The 19,976-nt window shown below is 43.9% G+C and overlaps 1 protein-coding gene across 3 annotated transcripts in view; it reads right to left on the bottom strand.

Moving 5' to 3' along the window:
* The window catches only part of FAM135A (family with sequence similarity 135 member A), a 113,873-nt gene that overhangs the window by 50,436 nt on the left and 43,461 nt on the right, over positions 1–19,976 (bottom strand). For all 3 annotated transcript variants that reach the window (XM_066604345.1, XM_066604362.1, XM_066604353.1), the window contains exons 4-7: positions 19,160–19,239; positions 5,759–5,898; positions 5,603–5,673; positions 1,515–1,688 (exon numbers count right to left, since the gene is read on the bottom strand). In XM_066604345.1, the coding sequence (XP_066460442.1) occupies positions 1,515–1,688; positions 5,603–5,673; positions 5,759–5,898; positions 19,160–19,239 (465 nt within the window). The remainder of the gene's footprint in view (positions 1–1,514; positions 1,689–5,602; positions 5,674–5,758; positions 5,899–19,159; positions 19,240–19,976) is intronic.

Below are 19,976 nucleotides of genomic sequence, written 5' to 3'. Positions count from 1 at the left end.
TCGCTGTGTTCCCAGTGTTTGTTGTGACAGATGTCACTGGAAGTCAGGTCATCAATCAGGGGCTGAACGTCACCACTCGTTCTTCTGGCATCAGCGCTCACATCCTGAGTGCCATGATGGCAGGAGCTTAGGATCATGATGCTGCAGCAGTCACCTGACTTCCAGTTACATTTTCTGTCACAACAATTGCAGGGACCACAGCGAAGCTGCAACACTGGATCCCGGCAGTAGGAAACAGGTAAGTACCACTCCTCTTCTTATTTTAGTACTGAAGGGGTATTTAGTCCAGTAGCTGTACAACCCCTTTAAAGGGGTATTACTGATGTCCAAAAACAAAACAAACAAAACAAAACTTCTCAAAGTATTTCATTTGCCCAATAAAAGGTAGTAGAAGCAATTTGTTTCAGAATTTTCAGTGTCTATCTTGTCCCCTGTTATGTACATTCATTGCTTCTGGCACGAAACACTAGAATTCCCTGCATGCAATGCAACAGAGGTGTTCTTCAGGGCTAACCCTGCTCTATCAACTTCAGTTCAATGATCTTTTTGCTCTGCACATGCGCAATAAGCATAATGCATAACTCAGTCATCATATAAACTTACTATAATACCGCACCACCAGTGCTTTAAAGGTGCCTACCTTGGTAACCTCTGTTTAGTTGTTACACTTACAATTTTAAAGGAGAATTAATGCCCCACCATGGATAAATAGAGTTCCCTAGATTTAAAGAGGACCTGTTGCATCCTTGGATCAGTGGGGCCACCTGCAGCCAGCTGCGGCCCTGATGATTATTACAGCTTTTCTCTCGACTTACCCTCACTCCCCAATACCGAGTCCCATTAGACTTGGTCCCAGAGCTTTGAATCTGTCAAGTGGGCGGTTTCCATTGCTCATTATCCAAGTGTGACTTCAGATTTGCTTGACAGTGATAGGTGGAGAATGTCCACTTGAGAGATTCAAAGCTCTAGGACCAAATCTAATGGGACTCAGTACAGGGGAGTGTTTGTCAGGTCTTTGCATTTTTTTTTTTAACCTAAAAAATAATGATTCATCAATATTCACAGTATACTGTGGGTACAGATGTACTGCTGACAATGAATGGGGAACAACGATCGTATGAACAATAGTTCATCACCCAATAGAGTCTGATCAGCCTGTGCAATCTTGACGATTGCCACTCATTTAACCCTGATATTAGCTTTCATAAAAGGGCTCTTAGACCTCCAGGCTTATGTCCAAATGACCAATGTTCTTATGGCCGCCTATTAGGGCATAAGTCTATATGCTAATACAGTATAGCAAAACGTATCCACCTTGTAGAATACAGAGAGTCAGTAGTTCACGTACAGAGAAGCAATTGGTCCAGAGGAAGACTTTTTCAGCGAGAGAAGGACCTGAATAAATATGTCTCACATTACACCTTATGATCAAATACTACACATGACTGCTTTCTTAGACTTCATTTGAGTGTTCTTGCATATTTTTTACATATAGAATAGGTCAACATATTCACCTGATGAGCGGCTGGTGCAATGCAACCAAGGACCCATGAACTACGATCGATATGACGGAGAGGTGAAAATAGTCAAACATTAAATTGATGTGGTGATGAAGGCCTCTATGTAGGTTAAAGTGCAACTTTAAATTTCGACTACTAATTAGTTGCAAGGCGTTAGGGTCATTTGGTCTGAAAAGAGAAAACAAATATTTGTATTACTTTATCATGTGGTTCTATGGCTGTTACTGTGATAGAATAGCTAGAAGAGATTTCATGTTTTCTGCCCACTGCAGTACACCCAGAATGGGCATTCTGATTACAGTAACTTCTCCCTACATAACACCAGATCATGTTTTGAAATTCATATATGTGGTGGACAAAGAAGATATCATACATACAAACATACTATTAAGCCATTTTACCAAATGAGTTTATAAAAGTAGTAAAACAATGTAAAATTGTAAATAATGCATTTTGAAGCTGTGTTCATAGAGCCTTAGGCCGCCTGCACACGGGTGGGTTGGACCCCACATGCAGTATCTGACCTGGTGCCCGGCAGGCAACCGCAGCATACCTCTCCAGCATCTTCTCTTCTCTGCTGGGGATGTGCCAGCATACATGCGCAGTAGAGATGGCGCTGCGCCGTCGGTATGGCGATGATGCGGCTCCCGTGACCATTCTGCAATGATGATTGCAGAAAGGCCGCAGGACGGACGGCTTCCATTGACGTCAAGGGAAGCCGGCCGTGCGTAGCCCGCACAAAATTGCAGCATGCTGTGATTTCTTCCCCACAAGCAAACATCGCAATTGATTTCCACTCGTGGGCAGGAAATCACGTATTGTCATAGCATGCTACGGGCTGCATTTGCTGCAGAATCCGGAGGCGGACACCCGCTCCAGATTCTGCAATGCAAATCTGCCCGTGTGCAGGAGGCCTTATTCGTCCCATGAAACTAGCAGACATCAGGATAGAAGAACCAAGAAATGTCATTGTAAGTTACTGTTGGTGTCTCTTGTATGACTACAATGGATCTGATGGTGCATCCTGGCTTTTGTTAAAAACACATATGTGAACAGAGTTTAACAATCCAGTTTATAAAGGTCAATGAACAATAATACATGATTGGGTATTGCCCACTACAAACAAAAGAGTCACTGTGAAGGCAAATAGTTAGAAAGTAGGTTATCAAACATGTTAGCTTAAAAGATAAATATAGGTAAAAGTGCCAAAAAACTAAATTTGGATGTTTAGTTTATAAACATAGTCAGATTTCAGGTGCTATTCGAAAGGCATTGGTAAAACCCCAAGTACAGTGAAGCTTTTAATGCTTTACTACAGGTGAGATCAGACCTGGCACCAGAAAATACAGACCTAAACTTTGTGGTGATGTGGTCGTGTGCCTGTGCAACCCAGGTCCACCTTATAAAACAAAGCAAATAAGTCTAAATGAGAGGAATTTTGAATATCCACTATAATCCTTTGCAATCCAATTTTGGCTCAGGGTTTCCTAGGGGGCTCACTCTTTCTGCCATTAAACAATGGCGCCATCTGCTGGCTAGAGGCAGTACTGCGATATGGGACATGCTGGAGAGGCCCCTGACATCAGAGCGGCCAGTAATTTACAGTAAGAAAACCCTGCCGGACATCTTCCGACATCGGAGCTATACAGCCTTCAATCAGAATGTCTTTAGACGTCAGACAGTGGATTGGAAAGGGTTAAAAGGAATAAGTCACCAGACCACTTTAAGGACAGCACCTAGAAAAGGGGAACCAAACAGGTGGAACATAGCCCGATTGCAGACTACAGCTGCCAGGTACCTGGACCATGGGGAAAGAGCCGCTATTAATTCAACTTCCCCTTTCCTAAGTTGTTTCAGTGTGATCACACTGACCAGACGGATGCTAGACATAGCGTAGCATCCCTCCTCCCTGGCTTGGGACTCTCAATGATCTGGAGAAGAGGAGTTGGAGGTGAAGTGAAGCTGAGCTTTTGTACCCACTATTGTGCTTTTGTGGGTACAACAGCTCTACTTCAGGGTGGCACTGAAGAGAGGCATCACTTCATAAGGGGATCAACTGCTTTCATCATACGAGTGTGGAGAAAAAGGTTTTACATGGGAGTGTTTTTTCATTTTTTTTTTACATTGGACAGTAGAAGAATGGTGTTCACATGGGACTGTATGTTGGAGTTGAAAGAAGGGGAGTAATCTTTCTTTGCATGGGACTATATGATGGAGGACATGAAAGAGGGAGAGTGTGGTTTATTTATGGACTGTATAAGGGAGGAAGTAGTGGAGGGGAGACACTATAACCAAAGGGGCCAGAGAGAGCACTTTGGCTAAGAAGGGTCACAGGGGGCAATACAACTATGAAGGGCTACAGAGGGTCCGCATAACTAAGAAGTGCCACAGTGGGTCACTATAAGAAAGGCAACAGAGTGCTGCATAACTAAAAAATGCCACAAGAGGTCAACATAACTAAGAAGGTCCACAGAGGGGCACTTTTTACTATGGTGGAGTTACTGAGAGGGGCAGTAGAGGTAGTGTCGGGATGGGAAGATTGTGCAGAGATGAGTCACAACTGGTCATGGCAGTGTGGGCTCAGATGGAGAATAACAGGAGAAAAAACAGTCACCAATCAGAGAAGATGTTACTTGTGATCCCTGGGGGTAACTGCACTGTAAACACTATCACAGTGTAGAATTGGCATCCTGGCTGATAAGAGTTCAAAAGGCTGCAGGTACCCCCAAATGGTATAAATTAAAACTAATTCATTCTGAAAAAAATAAGCCCATTGATGGGAAAATAAAGCTATGACTTGCAGAATATGGCATGTTACTTGTTCTATAGTACTGTAATCTATACATCATTATATGCCTTGTTTTAACCCTCATCACATGGGTTTGCCAGACCTTCACGTGACAGCAGACCCAGGTAAGTGGACCTTTACAAAAACTGATTGAGTATCCCAACCTAGAAGATAATCAAAGCATTGTGCTTTAGTGGGTACAACAGCTCTACCTCAGGGTGGCACTGAACCACCTCATCATGGCAGCATTTGCCTTCAGCATGCAAGTGCCCAGACCACAACCCTGTTCTCCTTCTCTACCAATCAGCAGCACACTATAGAATGGCTATGTAGGATGCTGAAACACAATACCAGGATCTGATGGATATTCTTTATTGGTTGTGTCATCATCCAATAAACAAGACAAAAGGATGTTCATTGGTTCGCCCTTTATGAAGAAGGTTTGTAAGGAAGTGAACATTTGTATGAAATATTTACAGTAAAAAAATTTTTTATGGTTTTCCAGTTCCAGTAAAGGAGGAATCATCAAATAATCCTACCAAGATTGTGGAAGACTCGTCTCCTCTGTTTAGTGGCCCATTTACAATTTCCTTCGTTAGATCAGAACATGGATTCTGAAAACATTTCATTCCTCATACAAACCAGGAACGATTCTGTCTGCCTACTGAACTAGTGATGCCAGGAGGGACATCTTATGATCAATTTTCAAAAATGCCTTTTTTTTGCTTATTGCCACCCCAGTGGCTGGATGGGTTTTCTCTTGCTAGGAGAAAGAAAACTCCTTAAAAAACACGGGTTGAACCAAACATTCAGCTATTAATATTGGCCGTAAAATGGGTCTGCAATGCCAGCCAATGAGTGCAGGATCTAACTGGGTGTAACTTTCATTACAAGATGCTTTAAAAAAAACAGAACTGAAGACCTTTTTTTCCCCCTCCGCATTTACCCTGGATCACGGATCTGGTCGCTGGCACTCTGCCTAATCTGCTGTGGTTGAAGTCTTGCTTTTCATCATTTGCTGTTACAAGGTGCTAGATATTTGAAACTTGCATATTTCCTGTTAAACATACACATCCTCAGGACATCCAGCAGCTACCAAGGAACACCTAAATTAACTCCTTTGTGTACAAACAGGGAATCCATAGGACTAGAAAACTCACTTTTCCAGATACCAAGGTTCCTTCACTACCGTTTCTGTGTTACTGCAGAAAAACTATATACTTTGCATGGTGTGACATGTTGCGCCTTGAGAATGCTCCCCTCCTGTATATGTAGCATCCAGTTCTGTACTTACGAATAGTCTGTGTCTGTGAAATACAGGTCAATGGAGAGTAGAAACACCAGCTCATTCAGCGTCTCCTCAATCTGTGGAAGGTACATTCTGTTAGAAGAGTACTGCCAAATAGATATATCCACCCAAAATGTTCTTCCCGTGTAATGTAACGCATACCTTCCTTTCATCCAGAAGCATTTTAACTTTGAAGTTCAACACATCATTGACTGCCACCTCCTCATTTTTGTACAAAATTTGGAAAATTTTACTGCAGATGACAGTATCTTGAACAGACGCTGGAAAGGCCAAGTCATCACCTGAAGAATAACAGTGACATATGTTATTCAAGTGAAATAAGACATTAAACTTTCACCTACCAAGTAAAGATGTGAAAAAAGCATCAAAAAGACAAACTACACTTTTCTACTAGAAACTATGATGCTCGATAAACACATCAGATGGCTGTGATTGGTTCATTGAGCGCTGCACTGATTGGCTGAGCAGTAGTCGAAAAACCACTCATAGCCATCGCTTCCTGGAGGCAGGATTTATGAATCCCCTAAACCAGTAAGTAATGTTGTATGGGCAGCTGAGGACTGTGGGACTCCGGATGCTACAGAAAACAGTGTGAGGGACCTGGACCTCACCTGCTAGGTAAGTATAACACATTCCCCAAAAAGAAGACCTAGCGCCTCTTTTAGGGCAACAATTAATAAGACATTGTCTTATTTTTGGGGAAATACATTAGTTCTCTGGGTATTGAAGCAAGCGTCATTTAGCCTTCCATCCAAAAACACCTGAACTTACTGATAAACATTTTCCACACCTCACAAGGACATCTACATTTACTAACGGCTCTTTTGACTTTACCTTCTACATTATGTGATTCATCTATGACATTTTACAGGAAAAGTCACAATTTTCAATAGTAATTAGAAAGCTTTTCATTCAATTGTCCAGCAGGGCAATACAGCTTATTTTCTGTTACATCACAGACAATGTTCCTGTAGTGTGGTGTGTGCTGTTCCAGTCTTAATGCTGAGTATGGTCTCCTTCATAGAAATTGTACAGCATGCTGCACTAGACGGTATGAGTGAGCACATCTACTAGAGTCCCCCGTCCTTGACGGTATGAGTGAGCACATCTACTAGAGTCCCCTGTACTAGATAGTATGAGTGAGCACATCTACTAGAGTCCCCTGTACTAGACGGTATGAGTGAGCACGTCTACTCGGGTCCTCTGTACTAGACGGTATGAGTGAGCACATCTACTAGAGTCCTCTGTACTAGACAGTATAAGTGACCACATCTACTAGAGTCCCCTGTACTAGATGGTATGAGTGAGCACATCTACTAGAGTCCCCTGTACTAGATGGTATGAGTGAGCACATCTACTAGAGTCCCCTGTACTAGACGGTATGAGTGACCACATCTACTAGAGTCCCCTGTACTAGACGGTATGAGTGAGCACATCTACTAGAGTCCCCTGTACTAGACGGTATGAGTGAGCACGTCTACTCGGGTCCTCTGTACTAGACGGTATGAGTGAGCACATCTACTAGAGTCCTCTGTGCTAGACGGTATGAGTGAGCACGTCTACTAGAGTCCTCTGTACTAGACAGTATGAGTGAGCACATCTACTAGAGTCCTCTGTGCTAGACGGTATAAGTGAGCACATCTACTAGAGTCCTCTGTCCTTGACAGTGAGTGAGCACATTTACTAGAGTCCTCTGTCCTTGACAGTATGAGTGACAACGTCTACTAGAGTCCTCTGTACTAGACGGTATGAGTGAGCACATCTACTAGAGTCCTCTGTGCTAGACGGTATGAGTGAGCACGTCTACTAGAGTCCTCTGTACTAGACGGTATGAGTGAGCACATCTACTAGAGTCCTCTGTGCTAGACGGTATGAGTGAGCACATCTACTAGAGTCCTCTGTCCTTGACAGTATGAGTGACAACGTCTACTAGAGTCCTCTGTACTAGACGGTATGAGTGAGCACATCTACTAGACTCCACTGTACTAGACGGTATGAGTGAGCATGTTTACTAGAGTCCTCTGTACTAGACGCTATGAGTGAGCACATCTACTAGAGTCCTCTGTACTAGATGGTATGAGTGACCACAGCTACTAGAGTCCTCTGTACTAGACGGTATGAGTGAGCACATTTACTAGAGTCCCCTGTACTAGACGGTATGAGTGACCACATCTACTAGAGTCCCCTGTACTAGACGGTATGAGTGACCACATCTACTAGAGTCCTCTGTACTAGACAGTATGAGTGACTACATCTACTAGAGTCCCCTGTACTAGACGGTATGAGTGACCACATCTACTAGAGTCCTCTGTACTAGACAGTATGAGTGACTACATCTCCAGAGTCCTCTGTACTAGACGGTATGAGTGACCACATCTACTAGAGTCCCCTGTACTAGACGGTATGAGTGACCACATCTACTAGAGTCCTCTGTACTAGACAGTATGAGTGACTACATCTCCAGAGTCCTCTGTACTAGACGGTATGAGTGACCACATCTACTAGAGTCCTCTGTACTTCACAGTATGAGTGTTCACATCTACTAGAGTCCTCTGTGCTAGACAGTATGAGTGACTACATCTCCAGAGTCCTCTGTACTAGACGGTATGAGTGACCACAGCTACTAGAGTCCTGTGTACTAGACGGTATGAGTGAGCACATTTACTAGAGTCGTCTGTACTAGATGGTATGAGTGAGCATGTTTACTAGAGTCCACTGCACTAGATAGTATGAGTGTTCACGTCTACTAGAGTCCACTGCACTAGACGGTATGAGTGACCACATCTACTAGAGTCCCCTGTACTAGACGGTATGAGTGACCACATCTACTAGAGTCCCCTGTACTAGACGGTATGAGTGACCACATCTACTAGCGTCCTCTGTACTAGACAGTATGAGTGACTACATCTACTAGAGTCCCCTGTACTAGACGGTATGAGTGACCACATCTACTAGAGTCCTCTGTACTAGACAGTATGAGTGACTACATCTCCAGAGTCCTCTGTACTAGACGGTATGAGTGACCACATCTACTAGAGTCCTCTGTACTAGACAGTATGAGTGACCACATCTCCAGAGTCCTCTGTACTAGACGGTATGAGTGACCACATCTACTAGAGTCCTCTGTACTAGACAGTATGAGTGACTACATCTCCAGAGTCCTCTGTACTAGACGGTATGAGTGACCACATCTACTAGAGTCCTCTGTACTTCACAGTATGAGTGACTACATCTCCAGAGTCCTCTGTACTAGACGGTATGAGTGACTACATCTCCAGAGTCCTCTGTACTAGACAGTATGAGTGACTACATCTCCAGAGTCCTCTGTACTAGACAGTATGAGTGACTACATCTCCAGAGTCCTCTGTACTAGACGGCATAAGTGACCACATCTCCAGTCTTCTGTACTAGATAAGCTCTGGTGGTTTCCTAAGCTGAAACGTGTTGCTAAGATGCAGAACATAAGAATGTATTAGTATTACAGAACAACATGCAGCATCCTGAATATCATTTGCATGCTTGGCTGGCTGAGCGGCAGCATCTGAGAGCAGAGCTCCTGCAGCCGCGAGGCATGTACTGAATGTATCTCTGCAATTCCCTGATTTGATTTTTATTTTTATAATAGAAATGCCTTGGGTTCTGACAAAGCACTCAGCCTGGCCAGAATCATTCAGCATCAATAATTATCAAATCCAGGCATACCCACTTTTGTGTAATGTGTATGTTCTTAGTGCTTCTGGCTGATCCAAAGCTACATGTTAACTCCTGCACATATCTAAAACTGGAGCAGAGACTAGTTTTAGGGAATCGAAAAGGACTCCAATGCTAGCCTTGGAACAGACAAAGCACTTGTCACAGGCTTGTTATTCAGCATGTAAAACACAAAAATAACAGCCAAATGTTGCAGATCTGTCAAAAAGATCACATCGCACGTAGCAGAAAAAAAAGTGCACAATATATTATACAGCTACCTTCTATTACTATGGTAATAAGCTTCCTTTATACTTCCCTTTTCTTTGAACCCACTCAAAAAACCTGCTACAAAAACCTGCATGTGAAACCTCCCTATGTAGGCTGGATTTACATGGCAGAGTGCGGGATCTGTCCAAGAAACTCAGACCAATATTGCACTCTTAACCCCTTAGTGACCAAGCCTGTTTGCGCCTTAATGACCAGGCCAAATTTTGCAAATCTGACACGTGTCACTTTAACATGGAAAAACACCAGAAAGGTTTTGCATATCCAAGCGATTCTGACATTGTTTTTTCGCCACATGTTGTACTTCATTTAGGCGGAAAAAAAGACCGATAGAATTTGTGTATATTTATTAAAAGCGCCAAAATTGGGAAAAGTTTGAAAAAAATCGTCATTTCTTCACATTTCCAACTGCAATATCTCAAACATGTGCAAACATAATATAGGAATTTTTGCTAAGATAAATATTTCCACCCGTTTACTTAATTTCGGCGCACATTGGAAAAATTTTCGTTTTTTTTTTAACCATTTAGGAGACGTACAAATTTAACATTACTTTTCAGCATTTTGAGGAACACTTTGTTTTCCTACACCAAGCCAAGATTCCAAAGGCTCATAAGAGTCAAAATGATAGATACCCTCACAAGTGACCCCATTTTAAAGACTACACCCCTTAACGTATTCACTGAGGGGTGTCATGAGTATTTTAACCCCACGGTTGTTTTTCAGGATTCAATGCAATTTAGAAGAGAAAAACTAAAATTTCATATTTTTGCAAATATGTCATTTTAAAGACAGGACTTTTTTCTATAGTACACATGAAAATGAGGATTTGCACCCCAGAATGGATACCCGTTTGTCCCGTGCTCAGAAACATACCCATTGTGGCCCTAGTATTACGTCTGTATGCACAATGGGGCCCAAAATGAAAGGAGCAACCGGTGGCTTTCGGAACAGAAATTTTGCTTAAAGGAGATTTAGGCCCCATTGCCCACTTGTAGAGCCATTGAGTGACCAAAACGATGGAGAACGCCCACAAGTGACCCCATTTGAAAAGTAGACCCCTTAACGAATTTATCTAGGGGTACGATGACTTTTTTGACTTCATAGTTTTTGAATGAATCTAAGCCAGGCAGAAGGAAAAAATTATGATTTTCATTTTTTTGGCAATTGTGTCAATTTAAAAACAGTTTTTTTTGTACAGTGTACATAAGAATGAAGACGTTCACCCCAAAATGGGTACCCCTGTTTGTCCCGTGTTCAGAAATATACCCATTGTGGCCCTAATCTACTTAAAGGAAACATAGCTAGGCCTATAATGGAAGGAGCACCCGTTGGATTTCAGGGTACAACTGAATAAATTCCAGGCCCCATTGCCCACTTATAGAGGCATTGAGCGGCCAAAACGATAGAGAACCCCCACAAATGACCCCATTTTAAAAACTAGACCCCTTAACAAATTCATCTAGGGGTGTACTGCGTATTTTGACCCCACAGTATTTGAATGAATCTAAGCAAAGCAGAAGGAAAAAATTACGATTTTCATTTTTTTGGCAATTTAAAAACTGTTTTTTTTGTACAGCATGCATAGGAATGAAGACGTTCACCCCAAAATGGATCTCCCCGTTTGTCCCGTGTTCAGAAACATACGCATTGTGGCCCTAATCTACTTACCGGACACATGGCTGGGCCTATAATGGAGGGAATCCCCCCTCCTCTTATGCTTTTTGGGGGTATTTCGTGACCTTAGTGGCAGGGACGGGGTGTAAAGTGGCGCTCTGTGAGCCTTCGTAAGCTTGCCGAGGTGCGGCGGTCTCGCACAGAAGACGCTCAACAAGCTGCTCCTGGAACTGCAGGAAGGCGAGCGTTCCCGGGGCTTCTTGTAAATTACGGATTACAGGTAGCGGTCTGAATAACGCCGGGCTCACGCAGCCGTAGGTGGAATCCGCTTGCGGAGGCCCGCAGTGGATCCCATCTGTGATCCCGGCTGTGACCCTGCGTACAGCCGCATAATGTACTGCGCATAACTGCCTACTCACACAGGCGGTCATGCGCAGTACACCTTTTTTTTTGCTTGTATTTCCCGCACCGTCGCTTAGCGATGACACGGGTACCCGCAGCCCTATACAACGTAGTTGCGTATGGGCTGCGGGTATATCCGCGACCATGGAGCACAATGGGCTCTATGTTGCGGATATCCGCGATAAAATAGAACCTGCTGCGTTCTCTTTTCTGCGAGTGGATTACACAATTCCAACCCGCTAATGTGAGCGGAATTGTGTAATCCAATGCGATTGATCTGCGTATTACCGCGGATCAGACGCATGCGGAATCCGTAATTCCTATCCGGTCATGTGAGACTGACCTAAGGTAGATCGCTACCTTTTTATCACGTGACCGGGGACCGCTCAATGAGGCCACCCATCACTGCTCCAGGCTCTCGGCGACCGTTGGAGATTTTAAATTTCCTGGGCTCCCCGACTCCTGCGCATGTGTCCGGTGTTTTGCCGGCGGTCGCATGTGCAGAATCCAGGTAAGTTCACGGATGAGGATCGCGTCGGGGTGCAAATACGGAGGCCTCCAGTAAAAAGTTTCATCTCCTCTCACCGATCGCATGGGTGAGGGGAGATGAAACTAACTTTTTTTTTTAACTTTTACGTGATCGCCATTATCCATTGGATAACGGCGAACACGTGATCAGGAACTGCTCACCGCGGCCCCCCGTGAAATCTCCAGGCTCTTGGCTAAGTTTTGTAGCCAAGAGCAGGGAGATTTTAAGTTATCCTGGCAATCCACGGCTTTTGCGCATGCGTCTGCCGCTTTGGCGACGGCCGCGTGCGCAGAAGCTGTGGTGAGGTCCGCAGATAAATCTGGGGGCCTTAGGTACGTAATTTCATCCTCCCTCACGGATATGATCCGTGAGGGGAGATGAAATGTAAGCGTTTAAAAGTTTTTAAAAAAACTTTTTTACACTTTTTTTTACTTTAAATGATCACTGCTATCCATTGGATGACAGTGATCATCTCTGCAGTGACAGCCCTCTGCTCCTGGCTACACACGGCAGCCAGGAGCAGAGGAATTTTAAATTTCCCGGGGCTCGAGCCCCTCTGACATCGGGCGCGCATGCGCAGAAGGGGACTCAGGTCCTGGAAGACCGGGATGCCGCTAAGGACCGGGGGTGAGTATTTTCACCTCCCCTCATGGATCCGATCCATGAGGGGAGGTGAAATTAAGCTGATTTTTACTTTTTTAAAAAACTTTTTCGCGATCGCCGCTATCCACTGGATAGCGGCGATCGCAGGCCCCAGGACCGCTCGCCGCAGTCCCCGGGGACATCTCCTGGTTCCCGGCTATCTTCAGGAGCCGGGAACCAGGAGATTTAAAACTCCCCGGGGTTCCCATTCTTCTGCGCATGCGCGTGACGTCATTCGTCTGGTGCGCATGCGCAGAAGAGCCGCGCCGGGTCCCAGAGGACCCATTCTCCGCAGCAGACATCAGGGAAGCCGGGTGAGTACTTTCAGCTGCCCTGATGGATCGGATCCATCAGGGCAGCTGAATCTTTGACTTTTTAAACTTTTTTTTACACTTTATTGCGATCGGCGCTATCCACTGGATAGCGCCGATTGCAATGCCGGGGGGGACTGCCCGCAGCCCGGGATGACAGCTCCATGCTGTCGGCTTCCTGCGGGCACCGACAGCATGGAGCTGTCATGTCCATAGCCCACGGGGCTTTATTCTCTGTAGGACGCATGTTTTTACGTCCTCAGAGAATAAAGCCCACTTGGGCAGGACGTAAAAACACTATGGGCTGGTCGTTAAGGGGTTAAACCTTTGGTTTCTCTGCGATGTGTTTTTTGTGACAAAACGTGTCACATTGTGGTAATGTAGCTTTACATGGGTGAAAAATCAGGTTTCAATAGTAAAAAACAAAAACAAAAAACATTTACATGTACAAGTCTGTTTCATGCAAGAACAATGCAATTTTTAACTTGGCCATAGCAAATAAAGGGGGAGTTTTCTGCAAAACTACAGAAAAATAAGACACACTGCAGTTTTTCCGTCTCGCAGCATTGCTGCTGCACGAGAAAAATTGCACATATGAAATGGACCCATTTGAAATAATGAGTTCTATTTTTCATGCATCTCACAACACACAAAACGTGCTGCGAAAAAAATCGCAATACAGCCCAATGGGCCATTTACACGGGACGATTATCGCTCAAAATTTGTTTAAATGAACTAATGTAAGTGATAATCGTGCAGTGTAAATGCTCATAAATCACTCACTATTTGTTCACAGGTTTTTATGCTGGCTTAAAAACTATCGCTGGCTTGTTGTTCTGTGTAAACGCTCCCTGCTTCACGTAAAAGGGAACCACTGAGCGAAAAGCCCGCCGTCCAGGGGTGACGTCTGTCAGTGTAAACACTCTGCCCGAGCACTGACGACCTTAGCAATGACATCAACGCTCGTGCAGTCGTTTACCCGACTGTCATCCTGTGTAAAAGGGCCATAAGTGTGAATAGTTCTACCATCAGCAATTAGTGACTGAGGCTCATTAACACGAGTGTAAATAGAAGCCATTGATTGCAATATGTTCAGCCACTTAAGCATACTTTTTCATGCGATGTGTGATCACATGAAAAAAAAAACGTGGCATGACCCATCTTGCTGCGTATTGTGCACCGTAGAATCCCATTCACTGCATATTTACTCACAAAACCAATGTCATCTTGTACTTTCTTTTTTAGTTACACGAGCAAAAAGACTCCCAATAAGCAGAAAAACGCAAGGCAACAGCGTATTTGAGCCCTTGAATAGACTGTGTATTCACGGACCGAAATACGCACATGTCCATGTGAATGCACCCCAATAGCAAATAATGTAGGCAGTAATGTTGTAGTTTTCTAGGTTATTGTTTTGTTTCACTTAACACCAGTACGGAGAAGGCAGTTGTCAGTGTACCACCGTCCTCAATGGGAGATTCTAAAACTGCCTAAAGAAAGTCATAAATCAGCTTAAAAGATCATTCATGAGAAAAGAGAGAAGAGCTGTCAGATAGGCTGACTGATTGACTGCCAGTGAACAGCATTCTGCAGTTTGCTATATACTGTGCCAAATAGAAGCTGCAGAAGCCCAAAGGTGCAAGAAAAAAATAATTGTTCATTAAACCTTATTGCCAAAATGCTTTTCCAGAAAAAAACACATGCATTTAAGTTAAAAAAAAGTTTTTTGGGGGACTTAACTATTGAAATCCAACAAAACATCCCTGTATTCTCAGGTTAGGTTATCAATATTTGATCAATAAGGTCCAGCACTAATAGCTCTGTCCACGGTGAACAGAGACGGAACTTGACAGCTGTTTACATTGCAGTGTTCCGAATTGATAATGCAAGCTCAGCTCCCACTGAACTCAATCACCAAACCAGGCCGCTGCACTGACAGCACATCCAATAACAGTTGATTACCGAGGATCCAGAGAGGTAGACCCCTGCTGATGAACTATTGATGAACGATCCCAAGTTAAGGTCATCAATAGTTCAGTCCCTGAACACTCCTTCTTAAAGGGGTTTTCCCATGACCTAAAATTGCTTCACAGCCACTTGGTCCTTCCTGGTTTCTGCGGACCAGAACATGTGACTGCTGCAGCCAATCACTGGCCACAGCAGTGATCTTCTATAGCCAGTGATTGGCTGCAGCAGTCACATGTCCTGGTCAGCAGCAACCAAGAATGACAGATTGGCTGTGCAGCAATTTTAAGTAATGGAAAAAAACCCTATTAAGTAATATCTCCCGTTTAACCCCTTGAGTGGCACGCCCGGAAAATTTCCGGGGACGAGCTCCACTGCTCATAGTGACATAGCCCGGAAGATTTCCGGGCTATGTATCACTATGGGAGTTGCAGAGCACAATGCCACAAGCTGTGACATTGTGCTCTGCCTGCACAGACCCCCACAGAGCAGTGCAAGGGCTTTGAAAAACCAGCAGAAGATATTTGTTTACAAGTTGCCATAGAGACCATCGGCTTGTCAGAAGCAAGCCGATGGTCTCTGTGGCAGGGAGAGCTGGTTGTTAGCTGTCAGAGGACAGCTAGGTACCAGCTCTTACAGCAGAGATCAGCGAAAACCTCCGATCTCTGCTGTGTTAACCCTTTACATGCTGCAGTCTATGTGACTGCAGCATGTAAAGGGTTGTCACTGCAGCATGTAAAGGGCTGTCACCATCGGACCCCCGGAATGTGATCAGGGGTCCTGATGGGTCCCTGTGGAAGTCCCCTAAAGGGACAAAAAAAAAAAAAGTAAAAAAATTATTAAAAAAATTAAAAAAACACTTGTCTTCCTTTACTTTGTAAAAAATCAAAAATACAATCACACATGTGGTATCCATGCATCATAATGACCCAGAGAAGGAAGTTAATACATTATTTAACCCCTTAATGACATGGCCCCTTTTTTTCTTTTTTCCCCATTTCTTTTTTTCCTCCCCCTGTTTAAAAAATCACAACTTGTCCCACAAAAAACAAGCCCTCATATGGCCATGTCAATGGAAAAATGAAAACGTTATGGCTCTTGAGACGCAACTGCAAAACTAGTTGAAATTCAATGATTAGACCATTTTTAAAAACCTGCCCTGGTGGGCAGGACAGGGTGGTAGGAAACCTGCCACTCAAGGGGTTAAAGGGGTTCTGACATTTAAAAAAAAAATAAAAAAATTTTTACTCACCTTGCCTGGCTAGGACCGATCGCCAGGCATGTCCCCTCCAGCCGGCATCTTCTTCTGTGGCTTGTAGAAGCAGAGCAGGAGCGGTCAAAATGATCGCTTCCTGCTCTGCTCCGTCCGTCTGCCACTTTCAAGGTGAACGGACGGGCCGCCCACAGCAAGCACGTCACAAGCAGTGCTTGCTGTGGGCGGCCCATCCATCCTGGCTGAACTCCGAGATTCTGCGCGTGCGCAGTGGAGGTGCGGCCCGTCCTGACTCCTGTCAGAGGGCACCTCTTCACTGCGCATCTACGCAATCCCGGAGCGGCGTGGCTCGTGGAGGAGGAAGAGGAAGGACAGAGCCTGCTGGGAGATGACCCCCCCGATGTCAACAACAACAGGAGACAAGGTAAGTATTATGTTTTTATGCTTTAACAGCCATTAAATCGTGGGTTCCTTGTGTCCATTAGGCAGACCAGGGAACAATGGCTGTTAAAGCATAAAAACATTTTTCATGTCAGAACCCCTTTAAAAACAGATAATGAATGTAGATGGCACAACCGTTCAATAAAAGAATGAAAAAACTGGAGGCACCAATATATTTCTATTATAGGATTGCCCCTTTTACAAACAGGAACAATTCTGAACATAGGGGAGCCCGTACAGTGATGTTGGTAGACTGTAGATGCTCCTTATATACAGTATATGCAAAATAGGTGAGCTAATACCACCCCAATAACCATCTCCGCTATCTAACATTTTTTCTAGAACCAAATTACTTGCACTTTTTTGCTATGTCATAGACAGGCTAACTAATGACAAATTTCATTAAATTCAACAAACTTTTTGTGCATAATGGAAAAAAACTATTTTCCCTTCTCCTCCGAGATCAATTGCAATTTCTGAAGCTCGTCTGTCACAAATAATAACCATGTAGAAATATGTAGATAACTTATAGAGGAACACAGCAATTTACAAAAAGGGGTCCAAAAGAGAGCCTGGTAACTACAGGTCGGTAAGTCTCACTTCAGTAACTGGAAAAATATTCGAGGGGATTCTGAAAGACGCCATTGAAGAGTACCTCAATCAGAACAACGGAATAACTCCTCACCAGCATGGATTCATGAAGGGTCGATCATGTCAGACCAATCTGATCAGCTTCTACGATGAAGTAAGCTCTAGGCTGGACCTGGGAGAGTCTATTGATCTCGTATATCTGGACTTCTCTAAAGCGTTTGACCCCATGGCGCTTAATAGGCTGATATGTACCCAGATGTGTATCTGGGTAAAGAATTGGCTCAGAGAAAGAAAGCAGAGGGTGGTAATAAATGGTTCATACTCTGATTGGCCCACTGTTGCTAGCGGGGTGCCACAGGGGTCAGTATTATGCCCCATTTTGTTCAGTATATTTATCAACGACCTGATAGAGGGGCTGCACAGCAAAATATCAATATTTGCAGATGATACAAAATTATACAATATAATCAATGCAATGGAGGACAAGGTATGGCTACAAACGGACCTAGATAAGCTGGGGGCTTGGGCAGAAAAATGGCAAATAAAGTTCAATGTTGAAAAATGTAAGGTTATGCACATGGGCAGGAGAAACGGATGTCACCAATATACACTAAATGGGGTACTGCTAGGGAAAAGTGATATGGAAAAAGACCTGGGGGGACTAGTGGATTGTAAATTTAACTGGAGTAACCAATGCCAGTCAGCTGCTGCAAAAGCAAATAAAGTCTTGGGGTGCATTAAAAGAGGTATAGGGGCGAAGGACGAGAACATTATTCTTCCACTATATAAGGCACTTGTCAGGCCCCACATGGAATACTGCGCACAGTTCTGGTCACCAGTGCTCAGATGCTCAGAACTTACAGGGTTGATCCAGGGATTAGTCTGATTGCCATTAGGGAGTCGGGAAGGAATTTTTCCCCCAAAAGGGCTAATTGGCTCCTGCCTCTTGTTTTTTTTGTCTTCCTCTGGATCAACAACATAGGAGGATAAACAGGCTGGACTAGATGAACATTGTCTTCATTCGGTCTTACATACTATGTTACTTGGTATTCTTCAGTTAACCCTTTCCAATCCACTGTCTGACATCTAAAGACATTATGATTTAAGGCTGTACGGCTCCGATGTTTGAAGACGTCCGTCAGGGTTCTCTTACTGTATATTGCCAGCCTCTCTGCTGTTGGAGCCTATCCAACGTGTCACCTCATGCAGCACTGGCTTTAGCCAGCATATAGCGTTGTTGTATAGCAGTAGAAAAAGAGTAAGCCCAGGATACAAATTGGATTGGAAAGGGTTAACTTTTGCAGGACAAACTCTAGAAACTTCACATTTCATGCTGCCCTCCAAGTAAGTTCTGGATTAATGCTACTTGTAAAAGGAGCAATAATAATAATAATAATAATAACGTTATAGGGGAACTAATATGGCGATACCCTTATTAAGTAGCCCAGGGATCAGCACTGTTGCCTTACAGCCCTGGGTCACATCCAAACAACGGCAAGATGTACATGAAGTTTGTATGTTCTCCCTATGGATTTCCTCCCACTCCAAAAACATAATAGGTTAATTTGTCATTTAGACTGTGCGCTACAATGAGGACAAGAACCGATGTAAGTGACGGTACTCTCTGCACAGTGTTGAAAAAAATGTATGTGCTATATAAATGAGTAAAATAAACAGGGGTAGAATGTTATACCAGCATATAGTAATATGGACAAGAATACGAACACCGGGAGCTCCGATGATGAGGAATGCTAAATTATAAGCCCTGATTACCAGAAATGTGTCATTTACATAAGTAGACATCAAACAGCAGAGAAGATGAAGAATTACTGCATGGCTTAACATGTACATACCTGTAACACGGAGAAGACTTGCTTCTATTCTGTGGGGAATTCGTGGTGGAATTTTCATAGATGCTCGGAGTTGGTAAAACCTAAAGAGAGACAGAAGGGCTGATGGATCACATACTGCTGCTACACACAATGCCACAGTCGAAGGATCAGCACATGGTGCAATATGGTTTTATCACTAGCAAGGCAATGGTTCAGAAGGATTTCTATCCCATCTTACAAGTGGTCAAGAACGATTTAATACCCTAGTGGGCCAACGGAACTGGCATTAAAATGCCCCACCACCATTATCATTGCCCCACTCCTTCCATGCCACTGCCCCACTCCTTCCTTTCCCAAACGTTTAAATATAAATACATGATCACTGTGGGGTTGGGTGGGGAGAGGGATTCAACCAATGTAACATTAAATAGGCTCAAATACCCCTCTAAGTTAGTGGTGAACTCAACTTTGCTACATACATTACATTTCATTATAATATACAAAATGACACCACAGACAATATACAGACATCCATGGCTGGTACACATTATAATCGCTGGGCACGATCTAACTCTAGTTCCATGAAGAAAGCTGGAGGCACCAGCAAGAAACTCTGGGAGCCACGGAGCTGGAAAAGTCTCCACTCGGGGGCCACACCTTGCACCTACACATAGGCGTCACTGCAAACAGATGGGAGTGCCACAGAGCCAGAACAAATACGTCATTCCCTTGTTTTCACAAGACAAAATCATCAATAAAACTGTCAGCCACATGGAAGCCAGCGACTATAAAATGTTATCAGGATTCTCACACTTGATACTACTGTACGGGCCCTGTA

The sequence above is a fragment of the Eleutherodactylus coqui genome, chromosome 1, assembly GCF_035609145.1.
Source record: "Eleutherodactylus coqui strain aEleCoq1 chromosome 1, aEleCoq1.hap1, whole genome shotgun sequence".
NCBI classification, from domain to species: Eukaryota; Metazoa; Chordata; class Amphibia; order Anura; family Eleutherodactylidae; genus Eleutherodactylus; species Eleutherodactylus coqui.
The sequence above is the reverse complement of the archived record's forward strand: the minus strand, read 5'-3'. Positions and strand labels throughout refer to the sequence as shown.